The sequence below is a fragment of the Accipiter gentilis genome, chromosome 3, assembly GCF_929443795.1.
Source record: "Accipiter gentilis chromosome 3, bAccGen1.1, whole genome shotgun sequence".
Lineage (NCBI taxonomy): Eukaryota > Metazoa > Chordata > Aves > Accipitriformes > Accipitridae > Astur > Astur gentilis.
This window is the reverse complement of record NC_064882.1, coordinates 35903057-35925950: the sequence shown is the minus strand read 5'-3', so window position 1 is coordinate 35925950 and position 22894 is coordinate 35903057. Positions and strand designations below refer to the sequence as shown.

General features: G+C 42.9%; 2 protein-coding genes across 2 annotated transcripts; one reads left to right on the top strand and one right to left on the bottom strand.

Moving 5' to 3' along the window:
• The first annotated feature begins 9161 nt into the window (after nucleotides 1–9161).
• Nucleotides 9162–15229, top strand: GRPEL1 (GrpE like 1, mitochondrial). Its single transcript, XM_049793647.1, has 4 exons — nucleotides 9162–9279; nucleotides 10291–10459; nucleotides 11834–11915; nucleotides 13796–15229. Exons 1-4 carry the CDS (start codon nucleotides 9209–9211, stop codon nucleotides 14140–14142), a joined length of 669 nt encoding a protein of 222 aa, XP_049649604.1. The 5' UTR covers nucleotides 9162–9208; the 3' UTR covers nucleotides 14143–15229.
• A 635-nt stretch (nucleotides 15230–15864) lies between these two features.
• Nucleotides 15865–22711, bottom strand: TADA2B (transcriptional adaptor 2B). The gene is made up of 2 exons (XM_049793644.1): nucleotides 22432–22711; nucleotides 15865–21346 (listed from the first exon to the last, which is right to left on the bottom strand). The coding sequence occupies exons 1-2, from the start codon at nucleotides 22699–22701 to the stop codon at nucleotides 20354–20356; spliced, it is 1263 nt and encodes a 420-aa protein (XP_049649601.1). The 5' UTR covers nucleotides 22702–22711; the 3' UTR covers nucleotides 15865–20353.
• Between the last annotated feature and the right edge of the window lie 183 nt (nucleotides 22712–22894).

Genomic DNA, 22894 nt, shown 5'->3' with positions numbered 1-22894 from the left:
TGAGCCCCAATGTTGTAAAGCTGCATACTGACTGCAACATAGAAAGCAACTTGCTGGGCCTTAAATATCTTTGAGAGGCTCTTCTCTTGATATGCACAGAGTAGCTTGTACACCAGTTGCAATGGTACAGCTGACATACTAGGTGTAGAACTGTGGCTTACAGGATTTTCGTAGACGTATTTGCTAGAACTGATGTTTGAAGAGTGATTCAGGGGCCTAAAAATAGGTATCTCAAAACATTCTAAATGAAACATCAGTACGAGGCTGGTGGAAACAAAACAAGACTTACTAAGGCTTGTGTACTTCTGGAACAGCTGCTGGAGGCCAGGTGGGGTATGTGAGGTGTCTACAATGGGACTGCACACATTTAGCACCTGAATCGTTCGCTTTGTAACTTACATGGTGGAAAAACCAAAGAACTCTGGTGCCAGCCCAAATGACAGATACAAAAGTTCCACAGTGGTATCACTAGCCGAACAAAATGAAGACTGATGCTCAACTTATCCCTTGACACTGTGTAGATCAAAACACCGCTTGGTTTTAATAATGTATTACTGTTTCCAGCCTACTACCACCTCCATCTCACATTACACGTCATCTCAGCTCCTCTGCTCCAAGTGATCTTCCATTCTAGAAATAAATGTAACAAATTTCACATAAAAACAGGGGCTCAAGTAACAGATGCACAATTTCAGCCATTCCATTTGAAAATTTTGCTTCTAGCTTTCATAAAATTTATTAGGAGTTTAAGATACTGGTATTTCTCTACGCCAACTGGATACACGTCATGAACATGAGCTAAAGAAAGTAAGAAGAGAAGATAAAAATGCAGTCAAGTTGTATTTATAGCTACCTCAGCATTTATCCCACTGCAGGGTCAGGCCTATCTATTTTATGTACTGGCTCTGGCTGGGATGTGGATAATTTTCTTCACAGCAACCTGTATGATGCTGTGTTTTAGATTTATGACTAACAGTGTGGATAACACAACGATGTTTTAGCTATTGCTGAACAGTGCTTACAAAGTGCCAAGGCCGCCTCTGGTTTTCACTCTGCCTCCCCAGCAAACAGGCTGGGGGCAGACAGGAGGTTGGGAGGAGACATGGCTGGGACAGCTGAGCCAAATCGACCAAAGGGTTATTCCATGCCATATGTCATGCTCAGCAATAAAACTGGGGAGGGAGTCTCTCAAGGCAGTCATTCCTCAGAGGCTGGCTGGCCATCAGTCTGTTGGTGAGAGGTGGTGACTGCCTTTGCATCACTTGGTGAGGTTTTTTCATTTTTTCCTTTCCTTATTAAACTGTCTTTATCTTGGCCCAAGAGTTTTTCTTGCCTTTGCCCTTCCAAATTCTCTCCCCTATTCCTGCTGGGGGGGGGACATAAGCAAGCGGCTGGTGGATGCTTTGTTGATGGCCGGGGCCAACCCATAACATTGTGCCAGCTGAGAAAGATAAATGCATCCCACCTCTCCTGTTCAGTGATTCTGCCTGAAAAGCTGAGACTGCCTTAAGTCATCAACTAATTTTATCAGCATTTTGCACTTAGTGATCTGCAGAGCAGGTACAAAGGCAGGCAATATCTGAAATGTAAAAAGCTGGGTAAATTTGCTTGTTGCCTCCACCTGGGAATTTATTCCTTACAAACCATGAGCTGTAACAAAGAAATTGACATTAGTGCATAAATATTTCCTGTGCTGTGCTCTTGCTTGACCTTGCTTGTAGCTGCACTGGCCAACTGCTTACACAGTCTACATAGTTTAGCTGGAGTTTACTGGAAAGCTGGCTCTGAAACACACTTATTTGCAATGTGGAGAACCATGAGAACAGATTGAGTCTGTCATGCCGTCTTATGGCAGAGGAGTACAGCACCTACCTTACAGCTCTCAGAGTTATCTCTGAAGCCTTAGCTTCTTGTTTGTACACCTTTTATTCACCTGGTGTTATACCAGGGTATTAACAATTCTTACTGAAAAACAACAACCAGCAGTCCAAAACAGCTCATTCTGTTCTAAGTAACAGAAAAGCTGTCAAATCAACGTGTAGACAGTCGCTAATGTGTGTGCAGAGCAGTATAGAGCTGTATGAGATACGAGCTGCCTCAGACAGGAGTTGGTTTCCAGAATCACAACCAGCTCAGAGCTAATTAGCATGACAATATACCGTGACACTCAAAGCAGGTTTTCTAGCACATACAGAATTCTTCCGTATTTCAAAACTACTGTCAGCGTTCAACTTCTACAAGGTTAGCCTGGGTAAATCTGCCCTACAAAGCAAACGTCACTGTAATAATAGTACAGGTACACCATTTGGTTTATGTGCATAATGTAGAATTAGGAAGATCAACACATTAACAGTTCATAACTGCAAAATAATTTAACAAATATTTTTCCTTTGTATTTATCCTATTTTACTTAACTCCAGGATAACTATACTTCTCATTTTCCACAGCTTCTTCAAACTTGCACGTCCCATTCCAAGGAGGGAGTGGATTTTTATAGCTATAACATGACAGTAATTTTATTCATTAAGACTTTGCCAACCAAGGTACTTGGGGAGTCATAGAAAAGTAATAAACACATATCTAAAAAGACACAATAGAAGTATCATTTTAAAAATAGACTAAAATACAAATTAAGCAAGCAGAAAAAGGTGGTCTAATAAACCACAGATGCTAGTCATAAAAAAGCTATAAGCTCTTTGAAATGGAAGAGTCTGCTTTGTTCAGTAATAAATATGAATTAAAAGAGAAGCCACAGCAGGGCAGGGATTCTCTACCTTAATGCTTTACCACACAGCACAAGCATAATTATCAACCAACACTCATATCGTGAACCAGAGCAGGGGGTACCAGTCACACCACCTCTAGAAATGAACACAGTGCTGTTGAAACAATGTTTAATATCAAAAAAGTGAAGGTGTTCTTGATCACAAATCATTATGAGATCTTAAACAAGGATAGCTTCAGCAAAACCCGGGAACAAGTGAGTAAGCAGAGATGGAAGTACTGTGTTAAGAGACTCTTCCACTCTAAACAGAGCAGACATGGTGATGGAAAGTGAAGAGCAGAAGGTGGAAGAGGAAGAAGGAGGAAGGACAGCATAAGCCTGGGCAAAATCCAAGGACCAACAATGTGTTATAAAGGCAATGAGAAGCAGCTTCTCCAGTCAGATCAGAGAACAGTGCAGAGACCAGGAGCTGGTAATGGAGTCTGAGGGAAAGACTATGGGGTTTCAGCTATAGCAACAGAATTCCTACTTAACACATAGCATGGAAGTACAGATTCCCTTCCTAGTATTTTATTTTATAAACATCTAGCACAGGAGCATTCACAGTGCTGAACCAGTAATTTTCAGCCAGTTTCTGATTGATTAATAACACATTAACCTGAGGTGATTCATAAATCTGAAGTGACCTTTAAAACAGCAGTGAAAGTACTTTGGGTAACAGCTATTAGAAAACGTGAAGCAACCATGCTCTTGCTTTCTGAACAAGGTGCAAGTACCGTGGATGTAAAACAAGGGCTTTAATTCAGTTCAGTCTGTACTTGCCTGGCACAGGTTTTACATTCAAATAAACTCCAAAAACTGGAATTATACCACAGATATCAGTAACAGAACCCAACTGATTTTGATGAAAATCTGACAAAAACACACACATGCCTTAAATTTCATTAGTCTAACTTTAATGATCATACGAGCTCCTATAACAGGGTTCAAGTTGTGCCCTCACAGATGTTTGTGGAAAGGGAACAAAGGGTAAAGCTTTCATTTTAGGGTCTGGAGTCCAGGAGGTTTAAGTCCAGGTTCAGAGACTGTGACCGCCACATAAAGCACCAAAAAGGTGTTAGAATTTATGTATGTGGCAATCAGATATTTGGAAGCTTTTTATTCCCTCCCACTCCAGCTAGTTTTAGCTGAACTCTTTGTCCCCGTTCTGGCCAGACTCACCTAGCCAGATTAGGATTGAATGGAGCACAGCAATGTTCCCACAGGACTGTTTACCCACTCATTAATTACGCATAGAAACACAATTAAAAGCTCTTGCTGCTTTCTAGAGGAGTTGAATAAAAGTGCAAGATAACGTTTTTAAATTTGCTTTACGCTTCGTTCATTCGTAGCTTTTCAATACCCTTGCACAACATCAGCAATGAGCATTCCTCCTTTGTTCGCCAGCTGGGTGCACTAAGAACAGCCTACCTATGAGAGTGAACTGTGAATCAGAGCACTAAAACACCATGCCTAAACAGAGCTCCATGCACTGGCCCAACCAACCATGCCATTCAACATCCTGTCAGTCATCAGAAAAAATATGTAAAAAGCAAGGAAGAAACATTTGCACAAGTCACACTTGAGCAATAAATAGCCAGGCCTCAGGCTTTTACAGCGCTACTGGCAGCCTATTTGCCTAGCACCTGGCTTGGCAGTCCTTCACTGTACAACATTCCCTTTGACAGATACAAATCACTTGTACACAAGGGCAGCAGAAATGGGCCCACAGCAACTAATTCATCAAATCTTAAAGAAAAATTAAGAAAGAAAGAAAAATGTAGATCTGAATGTCAAAATACCATTCCATTAACAGCACTTCCATTGTGAGCCTTCGTACAGGAATGGATACCAACAACTGCTGTCTTCTTGGCAAATCTGAATGTGACAAAAGAGAGCTGATCTCCTCTTCTATCAGCTTGTTCCGGTAAGTTGAAAGGCAACAATTTATTTTTACAAAAAATATTAAGAAAATCCATGACCACACACTAAGAGAAGCACAATTGATTTGAAAACTCTTCTCTCAAAGCTCAATAAATTTGTCTGAAGGTGGAAACCTCCATCAGTATGATAAAAGATTGTTTCTGTGCATTTGAACAGCTTGGTTCTGACTGGTAACTAGACTAAAGTAAGATAGACAATGCTTGATTGACAGAGTTTTTCCATTTTTATATGTCCAGGAACGTTACAAGACATACACAAGTACCCCTGATAACTTGAGGGCTAAACTGTAACAGATAGCCAGATTTGTAAGTCCTTGGGATACCAGATGACTTATGCAGGAATATTCCAATAAATTGTCTCTGAAATTGTGGCATGCTGCTTTGGGGAAGGATCTCATCAGTGTCCTCCCAGGAACAGAACTTTTGTTATTCTAAATTGCTCTAATTAGCTCTCTTCAGAGCCCTGTGGCTATAGCTATTAGATTTCCAACACAGCAACAACATTCTCCAGGCAACAAGATAGTTACAATATGTACCTTTCAAACTAGTTAGCAAAAAGCTATGGGAACTCAAAGGGTACTCTTTATAATCAGAGCAAGATGTATGATTCTGTATTTTCAGCCTAAGGAGAAACTAGGCAGAAAGTAGGTATTACACATTCTCTCCTGGGAGAGATTTCTTAAAATGTTTGCATTAAAAATTATAAATTCTGAATGTACAGATTAACCATTTTAGTACTGTTCTAATTAAAAGAAAATAAGGTTATCTCCTACACACATCCCAACATGCATTTCAGGATTTAAATTTTCTGGATTCAAGTAATGATTTAATCTTTATTGTCCTCTGTATGAAATGGATCCAGGGTGTAGCTGATCCTCAGTCTCAATAATCCTTATGAAGGAAATTTTTTTATTATTTTATACACAAGGATCAGTCCCTTAATTTTACACTAGACATCTTCCCACAATGGACTATGGAATACTATGGCTAAGTGGTCTTATCTGTGATCTTTTCTAAAGGGCACAGATGTGAATAACAAGTTTGTCTTCACTGCTATATAATTCCGTAACAGTCTTACAGCTAAATTAACATTTTTAATTCGATTTAGGTATTTCCTGGTAACTGGCCCAAAAGGTCACTGCTAGAATATTGACAAAGGTATTTTTTGGTATTTTTTTTTCCCCACTTGCTCCCACCATAGCTTAATATTAGGTTCCGATTAGGATGACATATAACATATCTGATCGGAGAAGATACAATACCCTTTTGCTTTTACCCTCAAAACACTAATAATACAGTTCATATTGAAACACAAATGTAATGGCATTCTGTTTGCTGGTTGAATACCAGTAGACTATATCTTAGCATTAGGAGACAGAGCTACCTTTTTTATTTTAGAGAAACAGAAATGCCTTCATTTTTCATTTAACTTTTCAAGCACAACTCTTGCATTCATGGCATTTTTCATCTCGAAGGATTACAAGTCTCTTTACTACAAGTGCAATGTTAATAATAAAAAAAGACACTTCTCGTTCAGTTGACATTTTGAATTTTCAAAATATCACAGAAATTCCCTTGTGCTCTCTAAACAACCTTCTTGTAAGGTACTGAAAGATTACTACCCTTAATTTGTAGTTGTAGAAATCTGGAAATGAGGTTAAACAACTGCACAAGACCACAAAGTGAATCACTAGAGGAACGGGGAATCATATCCAGACTACCTGATTGTATCACTAGTCCACAGAAATTAGAGGTTAGAGTCACTTTCAACCACATCAAGTTGAAAAGTAGCAGTGGTTAATGTTTTAGAATTCAGGATAAGCGTTACTTATCATCAAATCATATTCAAACCCGCTATTTATGTGAAGAGCAAAAGACCGCTTGATATGGAGAGCACTGCTCAAGAACAAAACTATGCTTGTTATTGAACATCTGTGACTGCCAAACAGGTCAAGCAACAGATGCTGAACACTCATTAGTTGAGTTTAAAAAGAAAACAACCCACTAGGTGGCACTACCATTAAAACAGAACAGACTGCAATAGTGTAAGTCAGAAGCATGAAAAAGTCTTTTTTTTTTTTTTTTTTGGTCAAAGTGGGACAGTACTTACAGCAAACATCAGTCATGATGCAAACAACCTCCACGTAAACTTGCATCCCCTTCTTTTGTGCTGCATATGCTGTTTCGTCTTGACCCATCAGTATCTGTGCTACCTGGGGGGTGTCTTGACAGCAGTTCCAAGTTAAGCAATTCACAGCAAAATTCATTTTCAGTGTGGAGTATCTTTAAAATTTGCTTGCAAAAGGCCTATAAACTGTCATTTGGGGTAAATGGGTCCCAATACAAGAAGAAACTTGTTCAGAAATCTTGAGTCCAGTGTATTTTACGCAGTTATTAATGAGACAAGCTGGCAATGAGCTTTTCTCAACCTTTTGTTATCAGTTCTGTGACTTTGTGATTGATCAGTAATCAAGCACAACTTCCAAAGATGGTAGGCAGCAGAGAATGAAGAAAGGCTGAAATAGGAAGCTCCATCCTAAGGGTGTCAGGGCAAAACAACAGACAAGAAAGATGAGACAGTCAGACTGCTTGTCTAGGTTTTGTAAGGAACCAATTATCCTTCCAGGAAACAATTTAATAACATCAGACCTAAATATTCACTTAACTTCCCTGCCTCATTTCTTCATGCCTTTCTGTGGGTATCATCCTTTATGGCTATTCAATATCCAATTTTTCTCCTTGTTCTCGCTGATCCTTCCTCAGGATTATCAGCATCTTTAACAGATTTCCTCAATGACTTCTTTCAGTATTTCTGAGCATGAAGCTTGGAATTTGTGGCTTACCTACTTTCCACAAAGCTGATACTGACAGCACTACAGCCACTCCATGTATGAACAGCATATGGCATACACCCTTTTTCTTTGCTGTGCTCTGTATAGGCAAGCCATTGGACTGTACCGGTGTCACATCACAAAACAGCAATCACCAAAACATAAAAACCACGGACTACAAACCCATTTGGTTTTTATCTTAGAGCTGTTGCCTGTTGTCACCCAAGAATGTTTATTGGTATGCTTCTAGCTCTTCCAATCTTTTCACAGGAGGAGAAATCCACATCCATGTAACTGTAGGAGACAGCGAGACTTCTTGGGAACTAACAGTTGTCACAGTATGAGGCCACTGGCCTCATTATACCAGTTGCTTTATATTATATCATATCCTGCCTTCTGCAGAGGCCATGAAGCAACACATCATAGACAAGCAAACCTGCCAAATAAAAGCCACACTGAAAACTTAGTGCGCTCTGCCAAAGTTTGAACTTAGCAAGGTCCTAACTTCTGCAGGATTCTCATGTGGCAAGCCAAAAATGCCTTCTGCAGCTTCTTTTTTTAGTAATACTTTAATTATAAACTTAAATATAACATTTACTGAATTTGGCTTATGGAATCTGCATCTTCTCTATCCTTCAAATAGCGTTTGGAAAGTGCACAAATGCATGCAAAAATCAGGTTAACAGCTGTTGTTCAGGCATCTGTGAATAATCTAGCACTCACTTTGGGACTGTACAATAAATGCGTGACCTTGATTTTTTTTTTTTCCCTTTGAACTGGGTAATGACAAACTAATTGACAACACTGCTCAAGTTAGGTCAACCAAGAATCAGCGAGCAGGGTTTCCGTAACCTCCAGTTACATGGGACACTTGCACAAACAGGTGGCCAAATTTGGAAGCCATGGATTAGAAATGTTATCCCTTTTAATGAAAGCTCATGATTTTAGATCACGATTATCCAGCAAGATTGTATACAGCAGTTAGTGAGCAGGTCTAGATGCACATGATGAAAACCTCTATGTGGAGGTTTGCAGCCAAACTGTTGACAGACTACAAGGTACTACTGATCAAGAGAGTTTTTCAGCAGTTTTAAAAAAAAATGAGCTGCAACCTTCAAACTTTTTCAGTCACAACTTGCACAGGAAAGACATGGATCGTTAGACTGGACCACCTGCAGCCACCAAACTGCCTCCTCCAGCTTGCACTGACCAGTTTTGACAGGAACATACCAACCCCTGACCTTAGCCAGTGCCCTGCTAACTCCCGCAGGCTCTCGTTCCCGACATTACGCCTTAACACCCAGCAGAAGGGCGACGAGCACCCCAGCAGGCGCTGCCTCACCCGCTCCCTCACAACACAAAATGGCGCCCCCCCCCCACAGCGCGAGCACCGCCCCCTCCCTCGCCTCGCCCGCGGCCACGCCCACCCGCGCGTCACCTTCCGCCACGAGGCGGAGGCGAGGAGAGAGCTACTCGCGGGAGCGCACCGCAACGCCCCGGAAGAGCTGTAGGCTCCACCCCCCACCTCGCCTGTTTGGCCCGAGGCGTGCATCCGCCTTGCGGATTGGTCATCCGCCGCGTCACTCTTAGCCCGCCCGCTCGCTAATTGGCGGCGGTCTCGCGGAGGCCCGGAGGGGCGGGCTGAGGCGGTCGGTGGGCAGGAAGGCGCTATGGCGGCGGTGGCCCAGTGCGTGCGGGCCGCGGTGCGCCCGCGGTACCCGCTGCTGAGCTTCTCCCTGAGGTGAGGGTCGCGCCGCGCCGCCCGGCCTGGATCGGGCGCCTCGGGACGGGTCCGCGTCCGGGTCCGCACTCGCCACCTCGCCACCGCCCGCCCGGGCCGGGCCAGGAGGAGAGCGGGGCCCAGCGCCGCCGCGCCGGGGTGCTCCACCTGTTGAGCCCCGGCCCTCCGGCTCTGCGCCGGGGAACCCCTTCCCACGGCCGGGGCGGGCTGGTGCCGGCCCCCCACCCCCCGCCGCCCTTTGCTGGCTTCCCTTACCCTCCCCCGGGAGAGGGGCCCGGCCAGGCGTGGCGGGGCCCTCCTGGCCCCGTCCTGAGCCCGAAGGCCTCCAGGCCTGAAGTCCTGATGTGGTCTGCAGGGATCCGAGGCTTTTTGTCATTGTGGCACCGATCCACCCGCCTCGTCCGCGAACCGGTTTGCTCAGGTGGCTCGGTTAGTTCAGCCCAAGAAGCGTTAGGAAGGGATAAATAGTCGTCTTCATGGAGACTGGCCCCTTCTTGACGTGATATTTGCGATAGATGCAGCAGTAACACAGAAGGCGCGTTTCTGTTGCTTGCTAGCAATTAGCGACAAACCGCTGTTCTCGCTGGTGTGTTTTCTGGGAGACTGTTGCAGGTGATTGCATCACGTAAACTGTATTTGCTTCCTGATGGAGTACGGTGCTGAGAACAAGCTCATATTCCCCGTAAAAGTTTATAAACAGAATCTACAATTTTATAAACAGAATATAATGGACACTTAGAAGCTGCTGCCCAGAGGTTGGAATCTTGCAGCAAAGTTAATTTTTGCAACCGTTTAGGTAGGCTAAGTTCAGTTACTTCTGATGAAACGTTCTGCAAACAGACCTAGAATTGTTGTGCTTTAATGTGAGAATGACCTAGAATTAATTTGTGCTTTAATGTGAGAATTTTGTAGACATCGATGTGTCAAATCAAGTGTCCAGTATGTCCAGAAAAGGCTACTATCTTACAAAGTAAGCAACTGATGAATATTGTTCACATGCTTTTGCCTTAGGACTTCTCCACGACTGCTTTGTGTAGCAACACAACAGAAAAATACTGGCCAGAACTTGGAAGAGGACCAGAGTCAGAGCCAAAATGAGCAGAAGGTTGAACCCAGCTCTGCTGAAAAAATTTTAACTGAAGAAAAGGCCAAACTGGAAGAACAACTTAAAGAAGTTACTGTAAGTGTCTTTTGGTCATCAGGTTGCATACCTTACAAACCGCGTACCTAAGAGCGTTCATTACAGGTTCTCGGTGCACAATCTGGATACAGTTGTCTGACTACTGTTTAGTTGTTGGATAAAAACCTACAATTCAATAATTTCTTTAAACTTAAGAGTAGATGTTCTACAAGACCCGAGATGCATCCCTGGTCCAAAATTAAAATTTTGGATAGTTTCTTTCTGATTTCTGGATGGAATTGAACCTTGTCCAGCCTGAACATTTGTTACTGAGTTTTGCTGGCTTCAGTTCACTTAGGTTTTGCTCAGTGGAGAAATAATTTTTGGAAGCCCACGGAAGGGTCTGAGTGTGTCTTTGATGTGTGTATTTCTGTGTGCTAAGAGTAGGTAGGCTTTCTGAAAACAGCTGCTGACTTTTCAAAGGTCGGGGTTAATGATGCTTATCTTTTATATAATAGTGTACTTATTACATACTTAGGAGGTTTCCAACCTCTCTTGGAGAGCCCTTCAAACCTACTATAGAAGCAGCACCTATGGATCATAAGTGGATTGAGTTTCCTTTCTGTTGCCTTACCCAAAGCACTGAAGAACAAAGCTGAGGTGTCATTAACATCTCTGTTGACAGCATTTGCTATTGGCTACCTGATGTGGCTCTTCAGTCAACTCGTTGACTAATTCATTCTGTTTTGGGATTCTTCACTAACATGTGAAGGTCAAGCATATTCAGAGTGGAAGGCCAACATGGAGCTCTGGGTTAGGCGGTGAAGCACTCAACCTTAAGTGCCTAAGTTTATTGAATTTCATTCTTAGCACATCTGTGCTAGATGGCCATATTGCTAGGAATAGACCAAAACTTAACCTGAACAACAGAGGAGTTAGACTTCATAGTTCCTGAAGTCTGAAAAAACTGGAGGACCCTCTGTGGTATGTATGGAGAGGGAAGAGATGGTTTGAAAGTCATGGCTGGGTTGAATCTCGTTTGCCATAGTATCAGAATACCTTATGACTGATGAAGGCTTTCTGTGAACATACATCAGAAAAAGCAGAAATCTTTGATATTATGAAAACTTGATATATACATAGAGTTAAAAATTTCTTCCAGGTAATCTGTTGACAAATACTGAGAGTCTGGAAACCCATCTTTATTTCCTTTCCCTCACTTCTGGCTGCAGTAAAGTGAAGCAAACACCTGCCTTGGTAGGAAGGTTGCTGTGATAATTCACATATTGTCTTCAGATTACTCTTCAGATGGTGGGTTTAGGCAATGTAACTGTTTAAAATGCTGTTTTATACTGAATTTGCTGGTTTGAATTATTGTCAACTACCCAACCACCAGGAATGAAATATCCTCTGTTACTGGTTTTTCTTCTTTAGGACAAGTACAAGCGTGCCTTGGCAGATGCAGAAAATGTGAGGCAAAGAAGCCAGAAACTGGTAGAAGAGGCAAAGTTATACGGTCAGTGGAGGCTTCTTTGTTGTGTACTCATAAAACCCAGGAAATGCAAAGCCTGGAAAATTGAGCTAACTGGCTCACGTTTTTGACAAGTTGTCCTTCCCAGCGATTCTGACTACTTTGTTAAAAATGTATTTGAGGCAGAGAGGTTTGAACAGTTCCTCACTTTGAAGTGTGCTAGAAACACATCTTTCTTCAGCAGCCAGGCTACTGACATCTGATTTAGCTTTTTGACAGTTTGACTGTCACTCTGGCTTGAAAAATGAGTTGGCCTTTTTTGCCACACACTATCCACAGCTGTATAGTTTAATTCTGAATATAGAAGTTTTAATTTCTGAATACAGGGTCTTCGGTTAATCTGTACTGTAAGAAAAAGCATTTCTCAGTTAGGTACTATTCTTGTACCTTTTTATGGATGTTTGAATGCTTCATCCTGAAGTTGATTTTCAATAAGCATTTTTTCACTAATATGCTACTTAGTGCAGAAGGACTTTGAGTCATGTCTGACCTCAGAGGTGCTACAATAGAAATAAATATTAAAATACAATTTCTCCTGAAAACTAAATTATAGATAATTTGCATGATTGTAAGTTTTGTCATTTGTATATGACTGCTTTTTCTGTTGAAGGAAGAGAAACTCATTAATAAGACTTGCATAAATTCACAGAGATGCAGTCACAGATATTTGCAGAGATAAGTTACACCAAAAAAACCCACTCCAAACCACCTTCTGAAGAGTTTGGTTATTTGGTTTGATCCAGATCACTAGACAACTGGTTAATCTATGTTTGGGACACTTCAGCCCTAACCACAGTTTTAGTTTTAATTTAAAACCTTCATTCATTTGTTCATATTTTTGGAACTACTTGGACACTGTTAGTTACTGTTCTATAAAGAGCTCGAGTGTGGTGTGCAGTTGTTAAAGTGACCCTTTCCTGAGAACAAGCTTATCCCTATAGATTTTGCAAGGTGCTTCCATAGGTGTTTTTTTGTTTAAACTGAGGACTTGTCCTCTGGTAATGCGCATATTGCTTCTTGGTAAGGAAAAAAACAACATCTAAAATGTGAGCTAGAATAAAAAAGACTGGCTGTGGGGAAGGGAAAAAAAAAAAAAAAAAAAGGCCACCAAAATGCAGTGCAGTTTGTCATTGGTTTACCTCTGCATAGAAATGTGTTACTCTACTGAATCGTTCTGATTTTTCATTATTTCTAGAGACAGTTTGCCTTAAGTGAGATTAGTCAGGATTCTTTTAGTGTGAGCCAGAGAACAGCTTCAGGATACGTACTATGGTTAGCTTAGGAATTGCTTGGTCTTTACAAGGCACAGCTTCTGTCTCTGTACAAGTGGTTTGTAGTGGGAGGGAGAGGTGTGAGTTCTTTTCATTCAAGGAATAATCCCTGTTCATCTCTTGGACTCCTTATCAGTCTGACTACATGCTTTTTCTTCTGTAAATATTTTTAGCACATCAGATTAAAGGGTAGGAATAGGGCAACATAATGCTTTGAACTTTAGGCGAGTCCCAGGATGAGAGACATGAGGAAATTACATTAAGCTATCTGAAAGTTTTGGTAACTTCCGTTAGAATTTTAACTGTTAGTATCAGGTCATCAGCATAGCTTTAGCTCTTTTTTAGCTCTTCCATGGAACTAGAGGAGGTGATCTGGATTTCAAGGTCTCTGTAATAGTTCTGGATTATAAAGTAAAATTGGAAAGGACATTTTACCCCAAATGTTTACAGTATCGTATACGTTGTTAAAAATGTAAAAGAGTACAGATTATTGCTGTAGGTTTTGGGGTTGTGTTTTGTTTTGTTTGTTTGTTTTTTAATGCTTGCTTCCCTCAGTGGACTAATCCCATTCACTTCTCTTTTATTTCTTTTTAGGGATTCAGAGCTTCTGTAAGGACTTACTAGAAGTTGCAGACATTCTGGAGAAGGCAACAGAAAGTGTTCCAAAAGAAGAAATCAAGGATGAAAATCCTCACTTGAAGAGCTTATATGAAGGTCTTGTTATGACAGAACTACAGATTCAAAAGGTGTTTAAAAAACATGGCCTGCTCAGACTGGATCCTGTCGGAGCCAAGTTCGATCCCTATGAACATGAAGCATTGTTCCATGCTCCCATGGAAGGGAAGGAGCCTGGCACTATTGCATTAGTATCCAAGATTGGCTATAAGCTGCATGGGCGTACACTGCGGCCTGCCTTGGTGGGTGTTGTGAAAGACGCTTAGCTGCTTAATCTGAGAGTTTAAAATGCCATACAACTATTAAACAGCTTGATGGTTTTTCTCTTACCCCATGCTTTCCTCATTCCTCTGCCCCCTGAGAGGTTTAAATGAATTGGTTGAATTCTCTCAGTGAAAATGAAGCAACTGATGAAATTCTCCTGCTTAGTGGCATTCAACATCACTGTTCCGTAAGCTCTCTTCTGAAGTGTGAAATACAAGAGCCATTAAGGCCTCTAATGCTTTAGGTTAGATAGCATTTTCTACAACTGTTGCTACTGAAGGTGCATTAAATTGAAAGGAACAAAATGCTCACAAGAATTTTACGATCTCACGTTTATCACTGTGTGTACATTGAAAATCCAAATAGTGGTTCAAACACTTCCTTTGTTTTGTAGAATCTAACATTGCAGAAGTGGGTGAAGTAGCACAATAACCCATTTCCTGCAAGCGTCCATCAGCTTTTACACATTGATGTGATAAATGCCCTTTTTTGTCTATTCAGAAATAATCTCTCTCAACAACTGAAATTGAAACCTTTGTGATTCTGACCTGTAAATAAAAGGCAATGAACAGTAGACATCTTTTGTAATTGTTCAGCCCTTTTTGTTCTGTAGTAACATTGACTCAAGAAAACCATCTAATACTTGTATGGCATTGAAGAACCAATGGAATTTATCCTATCTCTGGATTTTTAATTTAATATTGTATAAATTGGTTTAAACAATTTTGATAGTCTTGTAATTTCCAAGCTTTACAGTCAGTTTGTTATGCAAACTGTAGTTAACAACCCTGCTGAAAGCCCGAATACCCAAAGAAGTGAGTAGCTGAGAGTTTGGTGTGTGTGTGTGTGTGTGTGTGTGTGTATATATATATATACACTGTCTTTTAGAATTACATAAATAATTGCATGTAAGTAAGTGGCTTAAACAAGACTGTGAACTTAGTTTCATCTTCATTTCTTGCATTTACTCAGGTTGGCTCTTAAGTTGCAACAGAACTTTTCCCATAGGCAGCTCTTGCCATGTCTAACTCCACCTGCTGCTCCCAGTCCTGCAGAGTCAGGCTAAAATACAGTACATGATTAACTGAATGCTTTGTCCTACATTTGTCTGGTCACCTGGATAGGAGCGGATGGAACTTGTCAAATTACACAACTGACAAAGCATCTGTCCTCTTGTATCCTCAAAGCCCATACATTTAACACACAGGACAGAAACTTCAAATTTATGCATGTTATTAGCACCTGGTAAACAGTAAGTATGTCTGAATTTCTCACCCGTGTTTCTGGTTGTCTTGGTATTAAGGAGCTTCTTACCTTAAGCTCAAGTATTGATTATTTTTTTTTGATTGAGATGCAGAGTTGCCAAAAGCTTACTGAACACTAGACCTACTACTCATGGTGAGAAGTGGTTATTTTTGCCTCATGGGAATCAGTTAACTAGAACAACGTAAATGCATACTACTGTTTGGGGGTTAGTCATGTTTAAGGATTTGTTAATTCTTTCTTAACTCCAAGAAAGAAAATCTATGCTTTGACTGGGCAGGAAAGGCAGAATAGTTTTTGGTGTGTGTGAGAAGACAACAACAGTGTTAATTTTTTTAAACTAATCAAGTACAGGGATCAAAATGCAAAGATTGAGTGTAAAAGTACAGAAAAAAAGGGGGATTCCATATACTTAAGTTGAATTTGGAAGGAACTTGCTTCCATCTGAGTTAGAGCACACTGTAGCTGTGTGAAGTTGGATTGAGTTGCACTTTGATTGGAACCCATCCTCAACTGATATGCTGTAAAGGGACCAGGGTTGATTTATATACCTTTTTAAGAACTGTCAGCTGTTGTTCTGCCTGCTTCCAACCCCTCTGGATCTAAACTAAATCTAACAGCTTCATTAGTATAGAAGTTTCTCCAGTAGGGCAATTAAAACAAAGGGACAGCTGCCTCTCTAGCAGGTGAGGATTTTGTTAATGAGCTTCCCAATGCCTCACACAAACTGTCTTTTTTGGACTACATTACTTCATTCAGGGTGTTCTTAAAACACAAGTTACTGTTAAATGTTCAGCACAAGCCTCAAACTAGTATCTTTAAAGCTGATAACTGAGTATCTATCTCACTTAAGCAGTTCCTTTTTCTTGGCCTGCCCTTTCAGAGAGGCTTTCAGCATGGAGAGCTTCGGTCTTGCACTGAGAGCTCAAACCACCTCTGGGCTCTGCCATATGACAGAAGAAGTAATGAAGAAATCAAAGAGAGGGAGGTGGTTCTGAAATTTAAGCGTAAGAGCAGCCAGCAAAGCTACCACCAGTACCTCTGGCTTAGCTATTTCATGAACACCACTTCTCCACCCATCCTTTAGCTAAAATGCATCTTCAGTTGTTATTGCAAAGACTTCAGCCATTTTCCTCATTACACAAGCTACATTACCATTAAATCAATAATGGAAAGAAACTTTAATACAAGTTTATTTACCAATATACAATGCAAAAACCTAGTAAAATGCTGAGTGTGCACAACATCAGTTAGGCTTTACATGATTTCAGCACAGGCATTTGCGTGTCTGGCACGGCTACACCAGTACACAATTCAAATGAGTGCAACATTCCCTTTAAGGAAGAAGCTGATCAGCTGAACATGCTCACCAGGTATCTTCCTTCACAGTATTTAATATGTCATCACTTAAGAGCAACTGGGGCACATGCAAAAACCTTTTGCAAGAAGAGATAGTAAACTGAAAGGCTAGTGAAGTCCGTTACAGTTGCAAAGAAATTTGATGCAGCCGCCGCACAAGAGAATAATGGCAGTGCTTAGTTTGTGATTTACAAGGCAGTTTATGGTCAAAGATTCGTGCAAATCTACTAACGCTGTTCTTAATGCTTGCTGGGACTGCAATGGAACACAGGGCAGGAGGGTCCGCATCCAGAACACTCTGTAACAAGCCCTTCTGCACTGGGTAGTACACGCAGAATGGGGATTAATGCTCCCTTGTTACCTAGTGAGCAAATATTACTGTAAAACATCACTGGGACTGGACTGATTGAAGTAAACATACAGCATTAAAACAGACGTATTGTTGCCTCTAATCAGTAGCAGAAGATCAGTATTTTCAACAGCTTATGGAGCGTCACTTTTTCATAGGCTTACATCAATGCTGTTAGAACAGATACTATAGTTAGTAATATCTTTAATTAGAAAAGTCAAGAGCATAAAGCATATAAAACACCTTTTCATTAGCAACATGAAGGCTAGGTTATTTGTACAGTACAGGAATCACTTCCAGATCAACATAAGATACAAGTTGAAGAGCGCTTTCCTATGTTTCTTCTCAGCCCCTTCACCACAGAAGAGAAGCAGCGTAGCTCTAGTAAGTTGCTGGATTAACATAACTGCATCTCAACTTAAAAACAAACAAACAAACAAACACAAAACAGCAGCTCATAACAAAGGAATGCTTAGACTAAATCAGTTCCATGTGAAAATATGGAACAGCAGCATCCTCTAGTGCAAGTCACCTTTAAAATTAAAATCATAGCTGACAATGAGACATTGCTTCTAGGGAAGCCCTTTCCAAGGGACTAGTATTTGCTAAAGCAAACATTTACCACCTTGAATTTGCTTGCAAGTATAAAATAAATATTGATATCCATATTTCATACATTAAAAATACTTTATTTTACATTCATTTTGATGTTCAATAAGTTACGTCTAGCACCAAAGAAACATTTTGGCGGGGCTGAGGAATCGAGAAACTATGAAGTGTAAATGCAGAATTCACTTCAACATGTAAGTGACTCATTGGTGCCTAGATTTGTTTTTTTTAAAGTTATTGTTCAGATGGGCTTTCGACTATTGCTTCAGTTAGACTTAAATGTGCCAACAGTGTAGAAATATAAAAATCACAGATTTGAAAAAAAATTAAAAAAAGGAAAAAAAAAAGAAACCCAATTCTTTTAACCTCCCAGCTACATGCAGAGTTGAGGCTCCAGAACACTATCATTAATGGTATGTTATGGCGGTTGGGTAACAAGTTACAGGACGAACCAAATTGCCTAACTAGAATACTGGAAAGAAAGGCTGAGCTTCCTTTCCACAGGAGTAGGACACAGAAAATAACTAAGTGTTTATACCTTATGAACTTGTGTGCTGTTTGTACATGCATATGGGGTGGAAGTGGTTCTTAAAGCTACTCAGCACATTGCAGTTAGTTCCATTGCTGCCAAGGAGAGACAGTTTTGTCTCAAGTATTTCACAACAAGCCACTTACGGGTAAGCCAAACAAAGTATTACATCTGAGAGGACATAGCCCTTACCTTTTTGAAAGGACATAACATCACAAGCTCAAAAGAAAAAGGCACTACAGTTTTGGTTTTTTCTTCCTTAGAAATGCTGGCTTTGTAATTGTACCCCTTTTATTCTAAACTCACTGGTAACACTATTTTGGTAATGCTGGATTTGTTAACTAAAACCCAGTTCTAATTAGTATACCTCTGCCAAGTTGCAGAATTAACACTGTTTCAAGATTTTGTGGTATCCTCACTGACTACAACCCAAAGCATCAAACCAAGATGACATTTCCAGTGCTTGCGCTTGTTCTGAAGCCAGTCAAGTTCCATGTTTTGGCACACCTGCACTCCAGAAGACCTGCCCAACTGGCCTCCGGTCACAGCTTACGGCTCTGGACATGACCAGTAGAGAGGCTTAGGCACGAGTAACACTGTGCCGCCTTCCATGTGGCAACCACCATTTTTTATTCATTTGGTTAAATACCAGCACAGGAGTTTAAGGATGGAATGAGCATAAAAATCCTTTTCTAGTCCTCCTTCAACATCTTTCCCTTAATCGGTAGATCTTAGTACCGTGGATCAGCACTTCTGTTACACCCCATGTTACATCACCAGCTGGTGCTTGTTGCAAGCATCCAGCTTAGACTGTAGTCGTTAAGGGTTGTGACGAGTTACCTCTCAAGGGGCACTGTCCTCACTGCAGTGGGCTGCAATCACAGTTCTACCACATCAGTAATTTCAACTTCAACAAGTTTAGTCCAGTACGTTTCAAGGTATGTGCAATTAGAACCCTGTAATGGCTTGATTTACAGCTCTGCACTTTAGGAGCACATTAGCTGTGCGTTTTGACCTGATCTGCATCACTTCTCATTTTTGTTTTTAAGAACTAATATCAGTGATCACACTCTGTTTGAGAATCTCGCTCCCTTTCCCTGTCCCTCCCAATCACATTCAGGAAGAGGCAGCTACACCTTCTCAGCCCATACAAGCTCAGAATTTACAGATACCAAAAAAGGAGGAGTGGGCTCCTCCAAGAGGAAACGGCGATTTTGCTGCCTGGGCTCCCAACCACTGCAGGACAACTCACTGCCTATTTTCCCAAACCCCACTTCTGGCCCAAATCAGCCACCTCACAGTAGTACTGACCCCTCCTCCGGACAGAGCACCACAGCTGCCCTGTACTCCTGCAACTTTGCTACCAGTTAGTTAACATCAAAGCTTCAGTGGGGTCTGTTTCAGCAAAAACTCAAGTCAAAACTATGTCCAGATCAGCTGGGTGTGAAGGTAGCTCTTCAAGAACCCTTTCCACAGCACAAGTACCTGAAGGCATCTCACCTACCGCATTTCTTTCCTTCCACTCCCTGCCATACTCTGGACAGAAACTCTCACCCTGCTGTCCCAGCGCCTTGGCTGTAGTTACTAAGGAGAATGTTCTGAAAGCTTAGCAGTAGTCACAAAAAGCCCTGCTCGCCACGCTCCTGAGCTCAGGACTTTTGTAAGCTTCACTTTTCTGCCAGCATTACAGCAAAAAAAACAAAACAAAGGTAGAAGAAAGTTTCCAGCAAATGAAACCATCTCCCACCTTCAAAGAAAAGCAAGGATTACACAGATACTCATTTGTCCAGTAGTAAGGAGTAAAGTAACTACTCTGGGACTACTGGACTTGAGTAAGTTCACATGAAAGAAATCCATTCTAATAATGTACCAAAAGCAGTGACATCCAATGTAGAAGTTTCACAATGAAGTATTTTCCCCGATCCAAAGCAAAAGTCTATTTGAACCATGGATCATGAATACTGTGGGGCTTTATGTTATTTGCTTTTTTTGTTTGTTTCTAAGTGACATAATTTCTGTATCTCTGGGGAGGGAAGGAAAAAAATAACACAGTCCTTGAGGCTACAATGGGCCTCTGCTGTGTTTTTCTCAGATCAGCTGAGTTTCATGAAGCATCCCTGGATATCCAACCACTTTCTGTTAGAAAGTTTAAAATCCTTTTCTTCAGTACCTTATCTAAGTAACTGGGAAGACGACTCTTTGAGGGAATTCCTTGTCTTTTCTGGAGATGGTCTTTAATGATTATTGTTTTTACTGTCACGTAACGTGCAGGACTCAAATTTAGAGAGCTGCAGAGCACCTTTTCCCTGTCCGATAAGAGTTCAAAGCCAGGCAGGTTTTCAATGGCAGCAAATTCACCTTCTTTACCATCTTCCTTCCCTCTCTTGGAACTAGCTATGTTTTTGTTCTCCTTCCTCTTTTCCCGTTTATGCCTGGCTGCCTCATATTCTGCTGACTCTTCCATTTTGGTGATTCCGTTTCGACGATACCGTTGCAGCTCCCGAATCTTTGCTCGAAGTATCCTCTCCTTGTGCATGTTCTCAAAGAAGTCTTCAAACTCCTTACAAGACATGAACTGGTACAGAGGCCTCAGTTTCAGCCTCAACTCCTTCTCTTCTTTTGTGATCTTTCGTTTGGGAGCTTTCTCCTTGTCCTTTTTATCCTTCCCCAGAAAGGCCGGTACCAAGTTATAGTCTCGTGCAATGTTCTTCCGCCGTTGCCTCTCCTTGAGTTTCCTTACGTACATGTCTACATGAGCTCTTTTTAACTCTATTTCCACATCATCGTCGTCATAGTTCACCGAAAGGCCACTGATCAGAGTCTCTGCGTCTTGATCATATTCGATCTCGTAGTCATCCCGAAGCGGCATGTATCCCAACTGCTGCTGTTCGGCCACTGATATATCCAATGGTGGGAGCGGCGTGGTCAAGCTAGGAGAAAGCGGGCCGCCACTGGGACACGTGTGATCCGTTACTCTGTTCGGAATGGTGTCAGGGATGCAGGCTTTTCCCAGGTTGCCATGGATATACATACTCACATAGTGTTCCATCACCTCCTGAGGCGTTCGGGATGCTCCCACGTGAGCGGCCATGTCCTCCTAAATGGAAAACAAGGAGGAGTGATAAAATGATTCCCATTACATCTCCAACATAACATGCAGTCAGGTAAGAGCACGGCTTTTTCTTCCCTGCTCCTCAAAGGCCAACTCGCAATACCTAAACTCTTCAAGCAGATCTGCGTTTTTGGGTCCAGATAAGTGTTTGCAAGCACACAGGGGCAGGCAAGCCATGAAAACAGCACCAGGAACATCACTAAGGCAAGCTGCGTCAGATCCTCCGGGTACAGGAACACCATCGAGACACCGGGTCCACATGGTGATTCCTGAGCATCCACCGCTCTCTCAAGGAGTCACCTTACCACCAGCAGAAAGCTTTCCAAGTCCCAAGCCAGCACTGAGATCACTACATCGTTTGGATTTTGCTCATTTACACTGCATTGCTTAAGTACTTTTAGAGCGATACGGAGATACAGACAAACAGCATTCACTCATTTCTGGTTCTTTAAGAACTGAAACGAGCTACAGTCATCATAAGCTTCAAGATGGTGAACAAGTCTTTACGTTTAATGAAGCAAAGCACAATCAGGTAACAGCTAACGAATCAAACGGCGATGCTTTTTACTGCTATTTTTAAAAAGCGAGCCTGACTCGTATGCTGACGCAGAAGGCAAGCAGCGACTTTACAGCCGTGACACGCCGAAGGAAAAGACCAAACACCACGAGGAGGAGGGGAGCGGATCCCCAGCACCAACGGGCCGGGGGCAGAGGCTGCAACTTCAGGGAGCGACGCGGGACACGGACACGGACACGGACGCGGCTCTGCCGAGCGGGGCGGGGCACCGGGGCCCTCCTGTCAGGCCCGCCCGCCTCCCCCGCTGCTGCCGGCCCCCCCCGCGGCCCAGGCCGGCGGTCAGCGGCGGCCCCGCGCACCCGTGGCCGCCGCCCCGAGCGGGGACGACGTGCCCTCGGCGCGGGGAAGGAGGAGGAGGAGGAGGAGGAGGAGGAAGGGGGGACCGGACCGGGCCCGCCCGCCCGCCCGCCGCCTGAGGGACGCCGCTCCCCCGCTGCCCGGCGGGCCGCCGACCCCGCCGGCGGCAGCCCGCCCCGCCGCCCTTGGCCCTTACCCAGTTGCCGAAGCCGAACTGCTCGATGGCGTCCAGCAGCAGCTGCTCCTCCCGGCTGCTCCAGCCGCCCTCGGCCTCGGCGCCCCAGAGGGTGAAGCGGCCGCCGTCGACGAGCTGGTAGCCGTGCCATCGGCGGTGCGGGCCGATCTCGGCGCCCGCCGAGAAGCAGTCGGGGCAGAGCTCGATGTCGGCGCACTCGGTGCAGCGGAAGCGCAGGGAGCTCACCTCGGCCAGGCAGTACACGCAGTACTTCTTCCCCAGTTCCGCCATCTTACCCCGCCCGCCGACAGGCCGCGCGCACGCGCCGGCACGCCCCCGCGCCGGCACCGCCAATGGCAGCGCGCCCGGCGGGAGGAGCCCCGCGGCGGGCGGCCAGTCGACGCGGAGGGCTCGGCCCTCCTCTCGTGCCCCCGGCCAATGGGGCCGAGGCGCCCGGGCGCGGGGGGTATTAAACGGAATGAAC

What these genes read in the sequence shown, in the direction of transcription:
- GRPEL1 (XM_049793647.1), top strand. Translation starts at nt 9,209, where the DNA reads ATGGCGGCGGTGGCCCAGTGCGTGCGGGCCGCGGTGCGCCCGCGGTAC. An exon ending in CTGCTGAGCTTCTCCCTGAG is followed by an intron (nt 9,280 to 10,290) that starts GTGAGGGTCGCG and finishes CTTTTGCCTTAG; the next exon opens with GACTTCTCCACGACTGCTTT. An exon ending in AGAAGAGGCAAAGTTATACG is followed by an intron (nt 11,916 to 13,795) that starts GTCAGTGGAGGC and finishes ATTTCTTTTTAG; the next exon opens with GGATTCAGAGCTTCTGTAAG.
- TADA2B (XM_049793644.1), bottom strand. Translation starts at nt 22,701, where the DNA reads ATGGCGGAACTGGGGAAGAAGTACTGCGTGTACTGCCTGGCCGAGGTG. An exon ending in AGTTCGGCTTCGGCAACTGG is followed by an intron (nt 21,347 to 22,431) that starts GTAAGGGCCAAG and finishes TTTTCCATTTAG; the next exon opens with GAGGACATGGCCGCTCACGT.